The sequence below is a fragment of the Diaphorina citri genome, unplaced genomic scaffold (assembly GCF_000475195.1).
Source record: "Diaphorina citri unplaced genomic scaffold, Diaci psyllid genome assembly version 1.1 scaffold384, whole genome shotgun sequence".
NCBI classification, from domain to species: domain Eukaryota; kingdom Metazoa; phylum Arthropoda; class Insecta; order Hemiptera; family Psyllidae; genus Diaphorina; species Diaphorina citri.
Genome location: NW_007377819.1, coordinates 149,208 through 171,867, shown reverse-complemented (window position 1 = coordinate 171,867; position 22,660 = coordinate 149,208). Strand labels below are relative to the sequence as shown.

The following is a 22,660-nucleotide window of genomic DNA, read 5'->3' as shown; positions in this document are numbered from 1 at the left end:
AGCTGGTATAGTCATAGATAGCGCCCGTATCTGTGTAGGGGGACGGTATATTAACTTTGAAACAAACCATGTTAGCAGGCAAGTTGTTTCAGGGAAGCCCGTAACGGGTCCCACCTCTCAGATGTCCCAGAAGTGACCTCTGACACAAAGAAAGGGGCTGGGTTCGAATCTTGACTGAGGCGAACATTTCTTCGTAGCGAAAATCAATAGATTGTGGACGACCAAATTGAAAAGAAGCCGAAGCCTAAAGGTGTGTTCGCACATACTCGACCGGCCGTCTATCGATGTCGACTGAACCGGTCACACTGCCTAGACAACATTTAGGTTCACCTCATCGATCGACGACCTGATCGATGTTCGGACACACCTTAAGAAGCTGTAGACGTCGCGTCGTTCGGCATTGGCTCGAACCCATATAAAGTGGAATAGTATACACCCTGTTTATTTTGCCAGAATGAGACTGAAGAATCCGTTTACTCCTGTAGTCTAAAGTAGTCTTTTTTAGTGCCAACCTGACCCTGAAAGTCCTGTAATATTAATAGACATAATAGAATAGAATATACCCTGTTTATCCTGCTTGAATGAGACTGAAAAGTCCCATAATGTCTGGCCTGGTCCCGTAGCATGTCCTACATTATAGCATGGCATTCAAACTACATGTGTACTGATAAGGATAGTATGCTAGTCGCACGTCAAAAGTTGCAATGTCATCTGGGTGACACGGCCATGATTAGATTTCTTCTGCTGAAATCTTCCTCGAAATATTTCAGATTTCTACCTCTACCTTGTAAGCGCTAGGTCGTAGGTTCGATTCCAGCCCGGGGCGAACTTTGTCCTAAACAGATAAGGTTCGTTCTCTGACTGGCTGTCTTTCTCCTATCCTGTCTTCCTTCTCTCTTCGCTTTCGAGGTGTTAAGAAATTAGCAGCTACAGTTCCCTCTAGGCTGGCTATTTTCAATGTGGCAAACCTCTAGGCTGGTTATTTTCAATGTGGCAAACCTCTAGGCTGGCTATTTTCAATGTGGCAAACCTCTAGGCTGGTTATTTTCAATGTGGCAAACCTCTAGGCTGGCTATTTTCAATGTGGCAAACCTCTAGGCTGGTTATTTTCAATGTGGCAAACCTCTAGGCTGGCTATTTTCAATGTGGCAAACCTCTAGGCTGGTTATTTTCAATGTGGCAAACCTCTAGGCTGGCTATTTTCAATGTGGCAAACCTCTAGGCTGGTTATTTTCAATGTGGCAAACCTCTAGGCTGGCTATTTTCAATGTGGCAAACCTCTAGGCTGGTTATTTTCAATGTGGCAAACCTCTAGGCTGGCTATTTTCAATGTGGCAAACCTCTAGGCTGGTTATTTTCAATGTGGCAAACCTCTAGGCTGGCTATTTTCAATGTGGCAAACCTCTAGGCTGGTTATTTTCAATGTGGCAAACCTCTAGGCTGGCTATTTTCAATGTGGCAAACCTCTAGGCTGGTTATTTTCAATGTGGCAAACCTCTAGGCTGGCTATTTTCAATGTGGCAAACCTCTAGGCTGGTTATTTTCAATGTGGCAAACCTCTAGGCTGGCTATTTTCAATGTGGCAAACCTCTAGGCTGGTTATTTTCAATGTGGCAAACCTCTAGGCTGGCTATTTTCAATGTGGCAAACCTCTAGGCTGGTTATTTTCAATGTGGCAAACCTCTAGGCTGGCTATTTTCAATGTGGCAAACCTCTAGGCTGGTTATTTTCAATGTGGCAAACCTCTAGGCTGGCTATTTTCAATGTGGCAAACCTCTAGGCTGGTTATTTTCAATGTGGCAAACCTCTAGGCTGGCTATTTTCAATGTGGCAAACCTCTAGGCTGGTTATTTTCAATGTGGCAAACCTCTAGGCTGGCTATTTTCAATGTGGCAAACCTCTAGGCTGGCTATTTTCAATGTGGCAAACCTCTAGGCTGGCTATTTTCAATGTGGCAAACCTCTAGGCTGGCTATTTTCAATGTGGCAAACCTCTAGGCTGGCTATTTTCAATGTGGCAAACCTCTAGGCTGGCTATTTTCAATGTGGCAAACCTCTAGGCTGGCTATTTTCAATGTGGCAAACCTCTAGGCTGGCTATTTTCAATGTGGCAAACCTCTAGGCTGGCTATTTTCAATGTGTTAAGCTTTAGCATTGACGAGTTGAACATGTTTGCGAAATTTCTTCAAACTTGGACAATCTGTCCGAGAGTTATTGCGGCTTTCTCTTATCCTGTCCTCATTTTGATGTCGGAATGCTGAGACCTCTCTTGTTACAGTTCCCTCTATCAAACCTAAAATAATAGTAATAATAAATTGTTTGTATGGAACGCAATGTGCAAAAACTTTCTTTTATCATACTGTAATAGCTTTTAGCAATCTCTTGATCTTAGCCTATGGCCCGTAAGACCATAGCTGGTATAGTCATAGATAGCGCCCGTATCTGTGTAGGGGGACGGTATATTAACTTTGAAACAAACCATGTTAGCAGGGAAGTTGTTTCAGGGAAGCCCGTAACGGGTCCCACCTCTCAGATGTCCCAGAAGTGACCTCTGACACAAAGAAAGGGGCTGGGTTCGAATCTTGACTGAGGCGAACATTTCTTCGTAGCGAAAATCAATAGATTGTGGACGACCAAATTGAAAAGAAGCCGAAGCCTAAAGGTGTGTTCGCACATACTCGACCGGCCGTCTATCGATGTCGACTGAACCGGTCACACTGCCTAGACAACATTTAGGTTCACCTCATCGATCGACGACCTGATCGATGTTCGGACACACCTTAAGAAGCTGTAGACGTCGCGTCGTTCGGCATTGGCTCGAACCCATATAAAGTGGAATAGTATACACCCTGTTTATTTTGCCAGAATGAGACTGAAGAATCCGTTTACTCCTGTAGTCTAAAGTAGTCTTTTTTAGTGCCAACCTGACCCTGAAAGTCCTGTAATATTAATAGACATAATAGAATAGAATATACCCTGTTTATCCTGCTTGAATGAGACTGAAAAGTCCCATAATGTCTGGCCTGGTCCCGTAGCATGTCCTACATTATAGCATGGCATTCAAACTACATGTGTACTGATAAGGATAGTATGCTAGTCGCACGTCAAAAGTTGCAATGTCATCTGGGTGACACGGCCATGATTAGATTTCTTCTGCTGAAATCTTCCTCGAAATATTTCAGATTTCTACCTCTACCTTGTAAGCGCTAGGTCGTAGGTTCGATTCCAGCCCGGGGCGAACTTTGTCCTAAACAGATAAGGTTCGTTCTCTGACTGGCTGTCTTTCTCCTATCCTGTCTTCCTTCTCTCTTCGCTTTCGAGTTGTTAAGAAATTAGCAGTTACAGTTCACAGATAAGGTTCGTTCTCTGACTGGCTGTCTTTCTCCTATCCTGTCTTCCTTCTCTCTTCGCTTTCGAGGTGTTAAGAAATTAGCAGCTACAGTTCTAGGATAATGAAGTGGAAAACTTCGTCTGTATGGACAACGAAAGACGCATTTGACCCACCATCAACGAAAATTTGTACTCGTATTTCGATTGTAAATACACTAGCGCTGTCAAACTTTCTTGACTTGGCGGGGCGGAGCGCTACCGCGCTCCTTAATTAATTGAGAATCATTGATACAAAGGAAACTCCACCGATCTCAGCAGATCGCATTGAATATTGTATTTCGCCAAGACAAAACAATTTCACTCATCTTTGTATTGCAATGAGGATAACCCTGACCAAATTAGAATACCGCGATCATAACCAGGTAGGATAGGATCGATCTCTGTGCTCACTAGGGAGGACAAAAGTGACCGAATGTTTCTTGCAGATCTTGCAAAACGAGAGAAAAATGAGAGATCTTGCAAAACGAGATCACAACAGTTCTCCTCCTGATTTGGTAAATTTGGGGAAAGGAAATATCTTGTGTATAATTCGCGGATTAATTTGGAAAAGTATCAAAAACTAGGCTTTATAGGCAAAAACAAAAACTTCATAGGCTGGACGCTGAATTTCAGGGAAAAATAATAATTTATTATTTTAAAACCCTGAAAAATAACAAGTTCAATACCTAGGTAACTATAAAATCAGTTGGTATAAAAAATTGAAATAATAATAATAGGTAATAAATAAATAAAATAAATTGAAATAAAAAATCAGGAAGTAGGTGTATGTATGCTGGCTGTTCTAAAATAATAAATTGGCAAGAACCCTTGTCATCCTGGTAATGACCCGATCCTGAATCAATTGGCCAATTTCTGGTCAAATCTAACACCGAATATTTCAAGATCCAAATACTCTAATCCACCAGAACCTCCCAATAATATGCGTGAAAAGTAATTTGGTACCATCTTGTCCCTCTGTCATGACACTACATACCAGAATTTCAGGAAATGAGAAGTCAATTCGATTTTTACATTTTTTTTTTTCCTCTGCTTATTTTCATTTTCCTTCTTCATTAAATCATTTTGATTTTCATATCTATGTACCTATATTCATTGAACTAGTCGTATATCGACTGATAAATTTTCAATAGGAAAATTGTTGAGTGTCAAGGACCCAGATATTGTTGTCTACTGCGGGATTGTACTCTTGAGTGAGTTTACTCAATGACTGCGGTATTCCTTCGGTGACCCTGGTGACAAGTAGACAAAAACAAAGCAAGGAGAAATTAGATGAGTCTTCTCCAATCACGTACTGCGGGTTGAGTGGCAGAGGATTTTTCCCTTTAAAACAGAGTCTAACACGGACCGAGTGAAAATAGAATAGAATATACCCTGCTTAACTGCCAGAATAAGACTCAAAAGTCTCTTTACTCCATCAGTCTAAACAAGGTCTTATGTATTTGGTACAATATATTTAAAATAATGCTAATGACTATTTATACTGCTCGAACAGGATTAAAAAGTCTCTTCACCTAAGCAATAGGCTACCACTATTATTGTGGATTGTGGCCAAATGCTCAAACAATTTTCAAGATAAAATCCCATGCCTCGGCTGGGATTGCACCCACTCCTTCCTGATTACACTACGACATCTTTGTTCTCAAGGATTCTCAATAAGGGAGGTAGTGTATCATTCAGTATGGACATATCGGGTCCTATGAGGTCGATATTCCTAGCTCTTTGTTTTGGACTTTTATCTGTCTCATCTTCAACTTTTCTGATATAATGTTGAATTTTCTCTATAAGTTCGTAAATATCATCGTTCATAAACTTCTCAGAGTTCTCATTAACTTCTTGGCTTCTTCTTGTCTGAAATTTCAGCGGGATTTCATTTTTCTTCAATAGCCCTACTGCCTCATCTTGTTTGTCCATATTGGAATCTGTCATTGGCAAGGATATGGATTTATCTATTTCCACATTTGTGAATCCGGCCATGCTTTCTATCATTCTTTGCATTTCAGATTTCATTAATCGCTGTTCAGGTGACGAGGCGGGATTTGATCCTCTTCTCTCATCAAACTGAATCAAAGCATTCAAAAAATTGTCAAATTCACTGCGAATATTCACGTTTTTCTCTTTTCGGAACTTTGTTTGAAGGAAAATTTCCAAATATTTCATTATCATATTTTTCAGCAGCGGGATTTCATTTTTCTTCAATAGCCCTACTGCCTCATCTTGTTTGTCCATATTGGAATCTGTCATTGGTAAGGATATGGATTTATCTATTTCCACATTTGTGAATCCGGCCATGCTTTCTATCATTCTTTGCATTTCAGATTTCATTGACCGCTGTTCAGGTGACGAGGCGGGATTTGGTCCTCTTCTCTCATCAAACTGAATCAAAGCATTCAAAAAATTGTCAAATTCACTGCGAATATTCACATTCTTCTCTTTTCGGAACTTTGTTTGAAGGAAAATTTCCAAATATTTCATTATCATATTTTTCATATGGCTTTGGTTGCTACTCTTGTACTTACTCTTAACTTTGCTGATGAAATTGTTCAGTTTGTTTTTCTGTTGTTGCATTAGCTTCCCGCTATTACATTCCTCATCATATCCCGTGTAACTACAAGACGTTGTATACCCATCCAGGAACACTTGTATATCTCGGATTTTGCTGAATTTGCTTCGGAAGAATCCCGTCAGTTGCGTGAGTCCCGTGTTAGACAGAGATCCATTGCGATATGTCAAATAGTCATTGAGATTATCAAAATCAAGAGATCTGAGATCATTATCGAGGTATTACATTCCTCATCATATCCCGTGTAACTACAAGACGTTGTATACCCATCCAGGAACACTTGTATATCTCGGATTTTGCTGAATTTACTTCGGAAGAATCCCGTCAGTTGCGTGAGTCCCGTGTTGGACAGAGATCCATTGCGATATGTCAGATAGTCATTGAGATTATCAAAATCAAGAGATCTGAGATCATTATCGAGACAGTAGGCTACTACTATTATTGTGGTCAAATTCTCAAATTATATTGAGGATAAAATTCCATACCTCGGCTGGGATTGAACCCACGCGCCTTGACCACTACACCACCGAGGCAGGTTCTAAAGCTTCCCCCCTTTGGGGAAACGAGTGAAATTTAATTCAGTCAAACATGGCTGAACCAATGAGATTCCGCTTTGGACGTAAACATAGCGAAATCTCACAATCCCATTGGTGCAGCCCTGTTTGACTGAATTAAATTTCACATAATCGAATACAACTCCTGTAAACCATAGGAAATTCAAGATGGCGCTCCATCGAAATAGGTTCCATTTCCGAAAGGAAAATGCAAATGAGATAGGTGATTATTCAACCTGGATTCCAAGATTACCAGCACTACCAGCAGATCGGGATATTGTATTTAGGTTCATTGAGATTTGCTTCCCCTTTTGAAAACCTCACCATACGTGACTGAGTACAAGTAATTAGGCGAAACAATAGTTCCTCAATACTACATTTTAATGTACAAATACATACTTATACATATGTTCTAGTGTTCTACTTACTTATGCATTCAAGTTTGATGTCATAACATTCAATTAAGATCAAAATTCAATTAGAACTATTCACTGTAATTTACTACTGGAGCGATAGGACTTTAGGCCGAGAAAAAGCAGAAAAGCACTTGTATTGGTCTATTGGTCGTGTTTGAAGAACAACAACAAAACAACCATCAACAGAGTCTTATCCCATTTCCTTCATTGCTGCTCTAAAAGGGAGTTTTCCTAAAACTTATGGCTCATGGACCGTCGAGTGATCCCACCCTATTCTCCCTCACATCTTCAAATTCTGCTCCAACCTTATCTGGTACACTTATTTCATGAGTATCACTGGATTCACTAGAAATTTTTGTATCTAATGGATCTACATTACTTCTCTTATTAGGAGAGTATGTTAGACCTGATGACAAATCGCTTGAGTGCTGAATGTCCTTTTGAGATAATTTCGTTTGGTCATTTCCTTCTCCATTAGTTTGCTTACTGAATTTCGTTCGACCATCCTGATTTAGAAACTTTCGATCATTGTTTTCTCTTTTGCTGTTTCTACTGTTTCCCCTCGTGAGACCATCTTCGTCGTTTTGTCTTCTGAATTTTGGCGCCCGTTTTCCCCAGTACAATTTCTTTCGGAACATATCGCTCAGTTTGTACTTGGTTGTTCCCTCAGAACCCTTCTTTATTGTCTTCGACTTGGGTACTCCTTTGGAGAATGGTTTGCTCAATGCCTTCGGCTTTCCGTACGGTTTCGTCTCGTCTTCTGACTCCGCTTGTTTCATTTTAATATTACCATCTACTGGAGGTTTGAAGAGATTTGTACCTACCAGGCCCGGATATTGTAAAAAAATTAAGAGGCATTGGAGTTACCACCACCACCACCACCACTGCAATGCTTACTGAATTTCGTTCGACCATCCTGATTTAGAAACTTTCGATCATTGTTTTCTCTTTTGCTGTTTCTACTGTTTCCCCTCGTGACTCTTTCCCCAGTACAATTTCTTTCGGAACATATCGCTCAGTTTGTATTTGGTTGTTCCCTCCAAACCTTTCTTGGGTGTCTTCTGCTCGGGTAATCTTTTGGCGAATAGTTTGCTGAGTGCTTTCGGCACTTTGTTTGGTTGCGTCTCACTTTCTGTGTCTGCTTGTCGATCACGTGATCTTCCATTCTCTTTGTTCGTTCTCGGTTGTTCTCGTGATCTTTCGTTCCCTTCGCTAGTTCTCGGTTGTTCTCGTGATCTTTCGTTCCCTTCGTTCGTTGTCGGTTGTCCTCTCGATCGTTCACGTCCTTCCATGACACCCCAGTCTTCCTTGATGAGATCGCAGGCCTTCTCCGCAATCATGATGGTTGGGGCGTTGGTGTTCCCACTCACGATGGTGGGCATGATGGAAGCGTCTATGACTCGTAGACCGGCTACGCCCCTCACTCGGAGTCTGGGGTCAACCACGGCCCCAGGGTCGGAGTCGGGGCCCATCTTGCACGTACCCACCGGATGGTAGATGGTCATTGTGTAGTGACGAACCTGGGGAGGGCAAAATGAAATTTGAGTTTATTCAGCACGAATTCCAATTCCAATATATCACTGAAGGAGCCCAGATATTATTTCTGGGCGTCCAAAGGGTTTAAACCTCAATCCTTCCAACACTGTAAGATAGCTGTCATGCCTATCTCACGGACTTGGAAAGTGTACTGAAGTTAAGCAACGTTGCGCGTATTTAGCATTCTGATGGGTGACAATATGGCAATCGCGTGCTGATCGTTTTTCCGGGCCCTACTCAGTCTGGGTGAGGTTAATGTGAGACGGATAGCTTGTCACACGACTGCCTAGGATGGATTTACAAATCACCCAATCTTTCACCGACCGTCAGAAACCATCCTACCTTTGGCTTTCTAACATCACTTAAAATTATACATAGAGAGTGAATAGTTGAGTACGAGTGTTTCAAGGATATTATGGATAAACAAAGTATATCTCTACAAATTTACATTAAGAGGTATTTAGCTTACCTGACATTCCCAGTAAGCGTCGGAAAGGGGAGTCGTGTGTTCGCATCCCGGTATGGTCACATTGTGAAGGACAGGATTGAATCTTTTCATGGCCTTAGTCCGTGTGATGGCGTAGCCAATTTTAGCCCCCTCCACCTGTCAACAAAAGTATATCTGATAATATTGGTATGCTTGAAAGCAAGAGCGTGATCAGACATCTCCATGAAACCTTTGTTACTACAAAGATCCTTGTAGCCAGCCTAGTTAGCTTGGTTGGTAGCGCGTCTGCCTTGTAAGCGCTAGGTCGCGCGTTCGATTCCCGCCCGGGGCGGATTTTATCTTGAACGGATAATGTTCCTTCTCGGAACGGCCAGCTTTCTCCTATCCTGTCTTCTCTCTCCGATTCCGAGACGATAAGACCTTAGCGGTTACAGTTCCCTCTATCAAACCTCTTGAAAAAAAAACCTCACCACTCACCAGGGTTTTCAAATCCTTCTCATCATACAAATAGTTCGGCCTAATCATCGGGTGATCCAAAGGGTCAGCGGTTCTCAACTTGATACGGCCCCGGCTCCTCGGCCTCAGCAATAGAGGGGCCAGGGTGATCGAGTCTCGGTACAGGATGGGCTCAAATACCCCCGCGTAGTAGTCGTCCTTGAGGCCATTGTTGCGTTTGTTGAACAGGCCTCCGTCATCGTTATCCGCGGCCGACGCGAAGAACAGCTGGATGTCCGGCCACTCTGGCCCGTCTGTGTTGTGCCTGGAAACCGGAAAGAGGCCCAATATTTAACACGGTATTAAGGAACGCGGTAGTGTTCCACCCCGCCAAGTGAAGAAAGTTTAATAGCGCTACTAGAGATATTATACGCCACAAAGCAAGTAGCCATGTTCAGGTAGTTGTAGAAGATCTGTAAATATGTATACCTACTTCGAGGTGCGTTCAATCTCTCTTCTTGAGCGTGAGGACAACTAAGAGGTTAGTTTAAAGGCAAGCTAAGAATAGCCTTTCACAGGGACTTTGCTTGTGAAAGGATTGGCTTTTACAAGTCGAAAAAATCTGGTGTGAACATCACACGACTTTCTATTACATTTGCGAATACGTACTAAAAGAAAGAATACACAGGGGAGTGTCGAACCCGCAACTTCTCAATCGTAAGTCGGACAGTTCTAGAAGTAGCACCATTCGATTCGGCGTGAAAAATCACATGGGTTTAACTATTCACATGCTTACTTGGTAACGATTCACGAATAAAAGAGAGATTTGTTGACACAGAAGTAAATTAATGGAACGCCAGCAGGCGAACGCCTTTACCACTCCTGAAATAGATGCTACTTGTAATCCTGTAGGTACATTTTTTTTTTGCTAATTACATCCTTAAGACCGTACACTATCAGGTAGATCTGACAGGCGTACCTGTCAGGTCTACCTGATAGTGTGTGTGCTCATTAGGTATCAGGTAGACCTGACAAACGGACCCAATCAGGCGTATGTCAGGTCTACCTGATAATGAATGACCTATCTAAGCCAAGATTCGAACTCCCGTACACTATCAGGTAGATCTGACAGGCGTACCTGTCAGGTCTACCTGATAGTGTGTGTGCTCATTAGGTATCAGGTAGACCTGACAGGCGGACCCAATCAGGCGTATGTCAGGTCTACCTGATAGTGAATGACCGATCTAAGCCAAGATTCGAACTTGCAACTTCAAGACCAAGAGTCTCTCAACCACAGCACCCTGTTTATACCTGAGGAGATCCTATAGCTCCTGCACTCAAAATGACCTCCCTTCTCGCTCTGACTAATACAGGGTCCTTGCGCCCCTTCTTCACCACAACACCGGTAGCCCTCATCTGCCCGTCAGGTCCTGGTTCAAAGTGAACCCTGTATGCATGGGAATGAAGACTAACGTGGAGGTTAGGCCGGGCGATAATGGGCCGTAGGTAGGCCTTGGCCGTTGAACAGCGGAGGCCGTTCTTGAGCGTTCCGTGGGCTCTGGTGAAACCTGAAAGGAAGCGAGTTTTGGGGAAAATTAGGAGATGAGATTTTTTCCAAGATCCAAAAACGCTCAAAACCTCTTAAAAAATCACTTGGACCAGCCACCTATTATAATTGATGAAGGACCAGGGCCGTGTTAGCTCCTAAATGAAGTAATATCCTAAAAGTATTGGGTATTAACTTATAATTTGGAGCATTCTAGATACCTACTCGTCTGGGAGCTAGCGATGTAAATCTCACCTCATAAGGTACAAAATTTTCGACCTGTAGGTTTGATGCGGAAAGGTGAGCTAACACAGAAACTGGCAGTTTTAGTGGCCAAACCGGGGGGCTAGTCATAAACGGTCCTCATCAGAACCTCCTTAGTCCTTACACTTCTTACCTGTCTGTCTTTCCCCGTTGATGTCGCCCACTTCATACCCCAACTCCCCCGCGCTCTCTACAAAGGCCTCCGTCACAGGTGAGTAGTACCGGAACTCCTCTACAGAGAGGGGCCCCTGGGTTCCGTGATACGGGGAGTCCACGAGAGAGCTGATGTTGACTGATTCCGACTTGATGAAATAGGGAAGCGTGTCGCGATAGCTCCAACCTGGAGGAAGGGATAACAAATAGGTATCTTTTTCCTTTCTATGCTAAAATGCCAATAAGGCTGATCGGGATAAAAGGTACCTTCATATCTGTCCCGAAGTCTATGCCGAAAAACTAAATCGGAGCAAAAGTCACCTTTCTGTGGAACTGAACTTCAAATCAGCTGACTGTGATGTTTCTAGACTAATCTAGACCGACCGTCCCGTCCCCCTTGACGTTGAAGGTTTTAGACCGAAGCCTTGCCAAATATGGAGAAAATCTCTAGTTTGTAGTCCCGAGTTGAGGTTGCATGACTCGAGATCCCAAGTCAAGAAGTAAAACCGTTTTTGGGAGTGAAAACTATAGTAATACCGGTTGGGTGGAAGAGCTCACTAGGTGAGAATCCTGCCATTAAAGCCTATAAAAAATAATAGATTCTGTGTTATTTCCCGGTCCACCTTCTCCACTCTCACCTTCATTCCCGGCCGCCTCCCACGCATCGTAGTCCCGTCTATTGCCCCGCACGTACAGCATGGCGTTCAGAACACTCGAGCCGCCTATCACCTTCCCCCGCGGCCAATTCGACCGGCGCCCGTTCAGGCCCAGACAGGCGCGGTCATTGGGCTCCGTCTTGTATTGCCAGTCGAGGGGCGACGTCTGAAGGGCGGGGTAAGTGCACGGGATGTCCGATAGAGGGCTCTCTTCTCCGCCAGCCTCGAGAAGGAGAACCTGAGAGGAGATTTTGGAGAAAGAAAAACAAAGGTTCTTGAGCACACCTAACGTTGGAGTCCCTCTAGGACTAGTGGTCTGTTTCACCAATATTTTTTCAACATCTGTTTCACCAATATTTTTTCAACACATGTTTCCATTTGATTTGTATAGGCTTAACAGAACCTTACAGGGCCTAATGCGGATAAATCAACAATAGGTGCCGCACTTCAGGGCTCTTAAGCTAATAGGCTGTTAGGGGTTGAAAAGAAGGTTGGTGAAACCCATACTGTAGCTACCCGCCTCCTCACATTAACCTCACCCATCCGGATACAACCAGACGCAACATTTCGAGTTTGTTACCGTATCGCCACTGTCTAAAATTAATAAATTTAAAATCAAACTAGCAACTATGGCGGCTCACCTTCCAATTTTTCTGCTCGCTCAGCCGTCGCGCCACAACGGCGCCGGCCGAGCCGCCCCCCACCACCACAAAGTCATACTCGGGATACATCTCCTCCAGAGGCACATCCGGGATGAGGTGCTCCAGATCCTCCACGTCCGGCCGATACTGGCTGATCATGTAGCGGAAGAGAAGGATGAACCCGATGCTAGGGCCGTAGGACATGGCGATACGGGCCGTCGAGAACGAACTCATCGCGGCCACTGATGACGACATAATTCGAGGATACGACACTCACTTTTGCTATTTAAAAGTTCTGCGCGTCTGCAAAGGTTTAGGTGTAAAGTCCACTATGAGGCTTAGGTGTAGGGGACAGTAGGGGCTAGACAGCCCTAAAAGAGGGGTTAAGCTTATACGAATCTGCACGTCTGGACACTGTAGATTTCGTAAATTGTTAGAACCTGTACAAGAGAGATGGGTTGATTTATAAGGAACGTGAACCCTCCGAGTCCCACATGGTCCTGCAGGTTATATCCCACGTTTGCTTTGTAATTTGCTTGTTTTTAATAGCTAATATAAATGAAAAGTATAATATAAACGTGCAAACTAAAGATAAAAAGTAAAAATGAATTCAGATTGTACAAGTTGCGGAAAAAAAATCAAAAATTCGAATTTCCCGCCAACTTTACACGCAAAAAGGCCGACGATGGCCTACGATGGCCCTGTTCATAACCACGGCCTCAAGTCAAGTGCTAAGGTGTTTGAAGTACTTTTGGAAATTTGGGAAACAAGCTTTTCTTTCGTGGCTTTTAAAACGCCCGTTTCACACGATCCTCCAAAAATTTGGAGGGTTATCAAATGAAAAATCCGCGCGAAATTTCAAATTGTCCAATAAAAAAATTCAGGGTGTGTTTATGAACAGGGCTGAGATGAGCTCGGACGACGTGAGATAGCTGTCCCGGCGGCAATTTTTAAAATTCATTTTATATTTATTTTTGTTTGCTTTGTAATTCGCTTGTTTGTAATATCTAATTTAAATGAAAAGTATAATATAAACGTGCAAACTAAAGATAAAAAGTAAAAAATGAATTCAGATTGTACAAGTTGCGAAAAAAAATCAAAAATTCGAATTTCCCGCCAACTTTACACGCAAAAAGGCCGACGATGGCCTACGATGGCCCTGTTCATAACCACGGCCTCAAGGCAATAGACGTGTAGGTATACCCAATATTCAGAGAAAGGAGGAAGAGAGGAAGTGACAGAGAAGGAACGAAGGAAGGAAGAAAGGAAGAGGAAAGGAGAGAAAATTTGATGGGAAAAACTTTGGTGAAAATGGGTAAAATTTTCGAGAGAGAGAAAGGCAAAACTTTGAAACTTCAAGTTCATTTAGTATCATTTGCCGGATGTGAAGGTGGTTTGATGTGGCAGACCTCTGATCATTAATTTGTGCTTCTATATAACTTGTGAAAATGTACAAAGTTTTCAAGGGGTTGTAGAAAGCTCGTGAGAAAATTGGGTGGACACCAAAGGAAATTTCCTTTGGGAAAGTCTTTTTCCGATAGTTTACAGTATGCCAATTTGCTTGAGGTCGTACACTCCATTCTACGAGCAGAAATTCTATCTCCCAAGTCAGCCTGACGACTGTCCGAATTTGGGCTTTGGTCAATCAAATGTTGGAAATGCTTCAGTGCTACTCTACCTTTTAATAAATTTACTTTTTATTCACAGAATAATGGGAATAATTTACTTTTTATTCACAGAATATTATCTAACCATTTAACTTAAATAAATGAGTTTAAAAGGAATTATGTTCGAAGAAGTAAATAATAGGGGTATCTTTATCTAAATAATCTCGAGGATCACCCGAGAGATGAGAAACAAATTAGTTAGGTACCATTGGAACCGATTACTACTAGCGAAATCAAGGATTACACCCCAACCTAGACCAGAAGCAATGTGTGGAATCTACTATAATTGTTAGAAATTTTGGGCTATGAGCAGTGATTTTCTTTCACTTTCAAAAGAAACACCTTCTTTTGGTTAAGATTTATTTTGAATATTCTACTCGTATTTGGTGTTTTTCAACACAGAAGCTGTTAACACAAGTCCATCAAACAGGATGTTGGATCTTTCCAGGATTAATAAACTTGATTCTTCCAATTTAAACAATTCAACACCTTCAATTCGGTTAATGTTGGCAGAAGACTCTCGATCTAACTTAAACAAGGTGGAAAATTGGACACAAAATCAAATAAACAAAAATACACTTGATCAATTTTTAATAAATTTACTTTTTATTCACAGAATAATGGGAATAATTTACTTTTTATTCACAGAATATTATCTAACCATTTAACTTAAATGAATGAGTTTAAAAGGAATTACGTTCGAAGAAGTAAATGAAAGGGGTATCTTTATTTAAATAATCACCCAAGAGATGAGAAACAAATTAGTTAGGTACCATTGGAACCGATTACTACCAGCGAAATCAAGGATTACACCCCAACCTAGACCAGAAGCAATGTGTGGAATCTACTATTAATTGGTTTGTTTACATTCAGACAATGGACATTCTTGTAAACAACAGTCTTGGGATGGTTCCTGAAATGTAAACAATTTAGGACATCCGTGTATCTTGTGATCAATTGGAACTTGAACTCTATAGTTACTGTGCTGAATGCTAATGCTACAAGTACCTACATAGTTAGGTATTGCTAACCGTAGGTAACAAATACCTATGTGTTAGTTGATGGAAGATACCCCACTTGTTTGTTGCTGACTTACTAACTTACCTACCTAGATAGTATCTTCATATTTTGTTGACAGGTAGGTACATGTGCTCTCGAAGTACCTACGTAGAATTGTAGGTAATTATAAGTTACTACATTTACTACTTGTACGTTTACCTACGTAAGTAGTAGGTATTACTCATTCACAAACTATTTACAGTATGTACATAAACAGGGGACCAAGTCAATTCCACAACCTGGTATGTCTTTATTTCTCAATTTAGGACATCCGTGTATCTTGTGATCAATTGGAACTTGAACTCTATAGTTACTGTGCTGAATGCTAATGCTACAAGTACCTACAAAGTTATGTATTGTGTATTGCTAACCGTAGGTAACAAATACCTATGTGTTAGTTGATGGAAGATACCCCACTTGTTTATTGCTGACTTACTAACTTACCTATACCTAGATAGTATCTTCATATTTTGTTGACAGGTAGGTACATGTGCTCTCGAAATACCTACGTAGAATTGTAGGTAATTATAAGTTACTACATTTACTACTTGTACGTTTACCTACGTAAGTAATAGGTATTACTCATTTACAAACTATTTACAGTATGTACATAAACAGGGGACCAAGTCAATTCCACAACCTGGTATATCTTTATTTCCCATACCGCTATCTATACCTGTAGATATACTTCCTCCAATCCTGTTTGATCATATCCGATCCCTTCTCCCCGATCATAATCACGGGCGCGTTCGTATTCCCGCTCACAATGGTCGGCATAATACTCGCGTCTATCACCCGAAGATTGCCGATCCCGTGTACGCGGAGCCGAGGATCCACGACGGCTTCCGAGTCAGTCTCGGGTCCCATCTTGCACGTACCGACCGGATGATATATCGTCACACTGTAGTGACGTATCATACACTCGTAGTAAGCGTCCGTGTACATAGGGATGTGTGTGCAGTTAGGGAATGGGATATTGTGGAATCTGCTCTCGTATTGCCGGAACGACCTTGTCTTGCTCAGCTCCAGAATGATCTTGACGCCTTCTATCAGCGTCAACATGTCGTGATGATCTGAGAAGTACTCCGGCTGGATGCGTGGGTAGTCCAGAGGGTTGCGGCTTCGTAGTTTGATCCTCCCACGACTCCGCGGCCTTAGGAGCATAGGGATAGCACTCCACACGTCCTTGTTATTAATAGGTCCGTACACCTCATCGTAAAAGTCTTCCCGAAGACCATGCGCCTTGCGGATTTGGTTTCCGCCGTCACTAGACGTTGATCCGGAGATGAAATGAAGTTCGATGTCGGGCCAGTCTTCGGTTTCGTTGGCATACTTTTTGTACTGACCTTAGGCCTTAGCTCTCAAACTTGCAGAGGATGCACCTAAAGTGTTCCTGTAAAAACTACAGTTTATAGAATTCCATATTCATCTTTCTACTCCAGTAGGTACTGCTACCCCCTCCAACTTTTCCTTTTCTTCTTCTTCTTCTTCCTCCTCCTCCTCCTCCTCCTCTTCCTCCTCCTCCTTCTTCTCCTCCTTCTCTCACTCCACTTGTTTGTCAACTGATGGCAAACACAAATAAAGACAAAGACATAGCTTATAGTAGCGTAGCTGTCATGTGTATCTGTGTGTGTCAAAATGCTAATTTGTGTACTGATACTGCCGTTACCCATCATGGCGTAGTTGAGAACACTTTGGACACTCTCGAGACGGTCCTGGGAAATAGAAAGGAAATGTGTGTGAGTTTTCCCGTAGGTCTATCTCCTCGTTTCACTTGGTTCGCATGTTAAAGAAAAGGATTTGACCGTCTAGACTCTAGATCAGAGGTTCTCAACCGGTGGTACGCGTACCACTGGTGGTACGCGGATACATTTTAGGTGGTACTCAGTCATATATTAATAATAACAACAATAAAAAATGTTGAATGGTGGGGAGCTCATTAGGATCTGTTTAAAATTACCTGGCATACTTGGTGTTGACGAAGGCGAGACCTTCTACCCCACCCATGACGGTGAGCGGGCCGTTACCCATCATGGCGTAGTTGAGAACACTTTGGACACTCTCGAGACGGTCCTGGGAAATAGAAAGGAAATGTGTGTGAGTTTTCTCGTAGGTCTATCTCTGGCATACTTGGTGTTGACGAAGGCGAGACCTTCTACCCCACCCATGACGGTGAGCGGGCCGTTACCCATCATGGCGTAGTTGAGAACGCTTTGGACACTCTCGAGACGGTCCTGGGAAATAGAAAGGAAATGTGTGTGAGTTTTCTCGTAGGTCTATCTCCTTCTCGTTTCACTTGGTTCGCATGTTAAAGAAAAGGATTTGACCGTCTAGACTCTAGATAGCAAATTGTAATTGAAGTGAGGCTAGCGACTCGCTATCAGGTAGACCTGATCAGGTGTACCTGTCAGGTCTACCTGATAGTGAGTGGCTGGCATAAGACTCCTAAGAGTTAAAGCTAATAAATTCAGCTCGTTTATTGAGGTATCCTATTTATTTTATTACTGTACGAAAAACATAAATGTTGTATCCACTGCCTACCTTCATGAATAAATTTACCAGAGTAGGTACGTTATAGAAGCAAAATAAAATACCTAGTAGGGACAGAGGGACTACAAAACCATTGCACAAAACGGATTTGACTATGGAAAATTTGGCTGAGTTTCGTTTATGTTTTTAGTTTGATAACTACAAGTTCGGCCATGCCTTTTCCACAAGTTTGGCCATGCCTCGGGATAAACTAGCGGGATTCCGGAGCGAAGCGACGGAATTCAGCTAGTAGCTAATATAAATGAAAAGTATAATATAAACGTGCAAACTAAAGATAAAAAGTAAAAAATGAATTCAGATTGTACAAGTTGCGGAAAAAAAATCAAAAATTCTAATTTCCCGCCAACTTTACACGCAAAAAGTCCGACGTTGTCCTACGATGGCCCTGTTCATAACCACGGCCTCAGGGCTGAGATGAGCTCGGACGACGTGAGATAACTGTTCCGGCGGCAATTTTTAAAATTCATTTTATATTTATTTTTGTTTGCTTTGTAATTTGCTTGTTTTTAATAGCTAATATAAATGAAAAGTATAATATAAACGTGCAAACTAAAGATAAAAAGTAAAAAATGAATTCAGATTGTACAAGTTGCGGAAAAAAAATCAAAAATTCTAATTTCCCGCCAACTTTACACGCAAAAAGTCCGACGTTGTCCTACGATGGCCCTGTTCATAACCACGGCCTGAACAGGGCTGAGATGAGCTCGGACGACGTGAGATAACTGTTCCGGCGGCAATTTTTAAAATTCATTTTATATTTATTTTTGTTTGCTTTGTAATTTGCTTGTTTTTATTAGCTAATATAAATGAAAAGTATAATATAAACGTGCAAACTAAAGATAAAAAGTAAAAAATGAATTCAGATTGTACAAGTTGCGGAAAAAAAATCAAAAATTCGAATTTCCCGCCAACTTTACACGCAAAAAGTCCGACGATGTCCTACGATGGCCCTGTTCATAACCACGGCCTCAGTGGCGCGGTAGCGCGGTAGCGCCATATTTTAAATTTTCTGATGACATGGGTCATGGATTTTGCGTTTTGCAAATTTGAACTTTTGAAAGGTTTGGAAACGTGGTTTTGGTGTTTTTTTGTGTAAAATTTTGCTTTCATTTTACAAAGTTTAACAAATTAGTTTGTGTACCTAGGTAGGTACCTACCTAAAACTGTGGTCTATAAATTGATCATTAAAACCAAGAGGACTACAAATACAGAAAGTTAGGTAAGTAACTTTACTAACTACCTTGCTCAATGCTCATGCAGAAAAGATTCTAGATTTTCTTTTAATGTGTGTCCCCCTTCCCCAAATACTATAGAAAAACTTAGGTACATGCAAAGAAATGGAAGTGTACAATGTACATACCATGATACCATTTAAATGCAATATGGTTGCATAAATTTCAAAGCCTATAAGGGTGGGTTTGACCAACATACTTTTAAGCACCTAACAACCCTGTTAAGTCTATACAAATCAAATGGAACTTAATAGATTGTTGGCTTAACAGGCCTTCAAAGGGCTGAAAAGATATTGGTGAAATCCACCCTAAGCCCATTTACCGTTTTCACCTACCTGTACAAGAGAGATGGGTTGATTTATAAGGAACGTGAACCCTCCGAGTCCCACATGGTCCTGCAGGTTATATCCCACTTTAAGATCCTGGATGGTTTTGATACCCATGTCAGTGAGATGGTCTTTAGGTCCGATACCAGATAACATTAGGATTTGTGGGGAGTTGACAGCTCCTGAGAAGAAAGATTCAGTAATCAAAAAATTTCAGTCATTGAATGGGAAAGTTAGCAGTTTCAAGGTTTTTAGTGCCAGCCTAGTTAGCTTAGTCTTGGTAGTGCGTCTGCCTTGTAAGCGCTAGGTAGGGTTGCCAACTTTTTTTTCGGCATATACGGAACAAACTAGCAAAATGGTGAAAAAATACGGATTTCCCGATTTTTACCCGGAACAAAGGCATGCATTCTCATGCCCCTGTACGCTATACATTCGTATACTAGTACGTTACTACCTACACTACACTACCTACTTGACTCGCGGGTTTTTTTGTTTTTCGTATCCTACCTATCTTTTTAAACTTTTTTTTTGTATTTTTTTTCTGTTTAACCCATGTCAGTGAGATGGTCTTTAGGTCCGATACCAGATAACATTAGGATTTGCGGGGAGTTGACAGCTCCTGAGAAGAAAGATTCAGTTGAAAAATTTCAGTCATTGAATAGGAAAGTTAGCAGCTTTTAGGGGTGAGCAGTTTTCAAGGTTTTTAGCGATGAGAGTTTTGGTTTTACCCTCCATTTGGTAACTAGTAACCTTTGGTCTTTGTGTGTTCTTCCATCTTGAGTTCTGTGTAACTTTCATTGTCTGCTATGGCTGTTACTATTTAACCTCTTTTGGGATGAAAGCTCAGCAATGCCAATGAGTGTCCTACAATACAAAGTACCTAAGTCTAATTAAGCTGCCCAGCTGTTCATAGGGCTGTTATTTTGGGCTACCTCTCAAGCTTTATTTTTCTCCTTTACTGAAGGCCAGACTGCAAAAATTCCTCTCCTTGGTACATCTCTGTCTCCACCCCCCCCCCCTCAAGTTCCTCTTCACCTTAACCACACCCAGCCTGAGTGGGGTCTGGAAAAGCCAGCAACATGGGCAATGGTCACCCATCCCAATAACCTACAACACCTTGCCCTCCCCCCCCTCCCCCTTAAATACAACCCTGATTGGAACTGTTATCTAAAAATGACTCTGTAGGTAGTATTGTGGGGGTTTCTGGCTTTCTAAATAATTTTAAAATTGAGATTTTTTCTTTTTTTTTTTACCTCCTGATAGAATCACCTCCTTCCTAGCTCGGATCACATGACGTTGGTGATTCTTAACAAACTCCACTCCAATTGCCATTCTATTTTTGGGGTCAATTAACACCTTAGTGACATGGGAATGTAGGGAGATGTGAAGGTTAGGTCTGGTCTTGACTGGTTGGAGGAACGCCTTTGACGTGGAACAGCGGGCACCATTCCTAACGGTACCTGTGGGGAACAGTGAAATTGTTTTAACCGAAATACCTAGCCCAATCCCTTGGTACTAATAGAGCATTTTCACCTATTATGTGAGTGCCTGGTAGTGCGTTTGGCCAAGTTCCATAGAACATTTACATCCCAAACAAAGGGATAATAATAGGTACATTAACCAGATAGGTAGTTCAAGAATTTTTAATTCTGTTAAGCATGAATTCTTGTTATAAATGTTCTTTTCCATTAATAGGTACCTTTTGCTAAATTTTATGGCTTGGCTTAGCTGTGAACCCCTAATCTCCAAATCCGATGTCAATGTGTGACAGTGGACACTAATGAGGCTGGTTTTAGCCATTTAGTTACACATAAGAATAAGAATTCTTCTTCTTCTTCCTCCTCCTCCCAGCCTTTTCCTATTAAAATAGGGTCGGCGTTTCTTGTCATGTCCTGATAAGTTTTTCTCACCCAGGTCTTGATTCACACAATCTTTCCACCTTTTCTTCAGCCTACCTCGCCCTTTTCTCCCCCTCACTTCCATTCTCTCAACTCTTTTCCCTATGTAACTCTCATGTCTTCTCCTATTTACAAATAAGAATAAGAATTGTGTCTCTTCTCGCCCATCTGATGAGAGGCATACTACGGGATGGGCATGCTACGACATAGACCACATGCGTCTAATGTAGCAGTTGTTTCATTGCTACGAAATAAAAATGGCGGTAGAACACTCATCTTAAAATTAAAAAGAAAAAAAAAATCGAATTTCTTCTTACCTTGAGCCACCATAAACCCGGTCTGATATTCCCCATTGATGTCCCGATTCTCATATCCCAGCTCCTCCCCTCCCCTGACGAACGCCTCCGCCAGCGGCGTATGCCACGGTGCTTCCTGCACGGTCAAATATCCGCCACTGTTATGATAGGGCGTCTCCGCCAAATATTGGTTCCGGTTGTCTTCGGACTTTTTGAAGTAGTAGAGCGCTTCGGCCGCCCCCCAGCCGGGGTTGCCGAGGGACTCCCAGTGATTGTAGTCGTTGCGGTTGCCTCGCACGTACAGCATGTAGTTGAGAACACTTGAGCCGCCCACCACCTTGCCGCGCGGCCAGTTGCAGCGGTTGTGCTCCATAGCTGCGGAAAAATTAGCATTGGTATAAGTAGAGTTAGGGTGCAATAGTCCTATACACTGGACTCCGCACACAGGAATTTCATCAGAAAAGACCTCCATTTCAATGTAATGTAATGTAGAGCCATCAGTTATGTATAATAAACGCCCCATGTCACTGCGACCTGATTAGATCTTTTGACGTAAAGAAATATCATGAATGTTTGTCACATTTCTCAACGCTGAAAAAAATTGGCTTGACTCTGAATCAAAATCAAACAGAGAGAATTTTATGAATGTCGTTTGTGAACACCATAAAGAGGGTGAGACCAAGGTGTGTATAATATAAATAAATAAACACTCGTCCCATCAACCAGACCCTGAGTCAGGAGTGGGGGTGAAAATTGTGGAAACTCAACAAACATCTAGCGGAGATATTGCAAAACAATTTTTTTTAATTTGATTCTAATCAAGAGTCGCTTCCGGAAAGGTAAACGGATCGAAACGTAAAATCCTCAAGTTACCTCAATCAACAGAATCATAGACCTTGGTCCCGGGCACCATTTATTAATGAACTTAACCTAGAATACCTAGATCCTTTATGGCGATCTAGCCCCTACACATATCTAGCCTCAGATTGCACTTTTTGTGTATGGAGTTAAGCTGATTTATCAATGAAGGATGA

The 22,660-nt window shown here is 41.9% G+C and overlaps 2 protein-coding genes across 2 annotated transcripts in view; both read right to left on the bottom strand.

Annotated features, from left to right (window-relative positions):
• Positions 1 to 7,834: 7,834 nt before the first annotated feature.
• Positions 7,835 to 13,004, bottom strand: LOC103508293 (glucose dehydrogenase [FAD, quinone]-like). Its single transcript, XM_026822923.1, has 8 exons — positions 12,599 to 13,004; positions 11,940 to 12,195; positions 11,282 to 11,488; positions 10,650 to 10,906; positions 10,216 to 10,220; positions 9,381 to 9,663; positions 8,925 to 9,059; positions 7,835 to 8,439 (listed from the first exon to the last, which is right to left on the bottom strand). Exons 1-8 carry the CDS (start codon positions 12,851 to 12,853, stop codon positions 7,879 to 7,881), a joined length of 1,959 nt encoding a protein of 652 aa, XP_026678724.1. The 5' UTR covers positions 12,854 to 13,004; the 3' UTR covers positions 7,835 to 7,878.
• Positions 13,005 to 15,597: 2,593 nt separating this feature from the next.
• Positions 15,598 to 22,660, bottom strand: part of LOC113467036 (glucose dehydrogenase [FAD, quinone]) — a 9,515-nt gene continuing 2,452 nt past the window's right edge. Inside the window, exons 3-7 of the mRNA XM_026822930.1 lie at positions 21,648 to 22,001; positions 20,686 to 20,892; positions 19,442 to 19,614; positions 17,294 to 17,397; positions 15,598 to 16,657 (exon numbers count right to left, since the gene is read on the bottom strand). Of these exons, the coding sequence (XP_026678731.1) occupies positions 15,991 to 16,657; positions 17,294 to 17,397; positions 19,442 to 19,614; positions 20,686 to 20,892; positions 21,648 to 22,001 (1,505 nt within the window). The 3' untranslated portion in view covers positions 15,598 to 15,990. The remainder of the gene's footprint in view (positions 16,658 to 17,293; positions 17,398 to 19,441; positions 19,615 to 20,685; positions 20,893 to 21,647; positions 22,002 to 22,660) is intronic.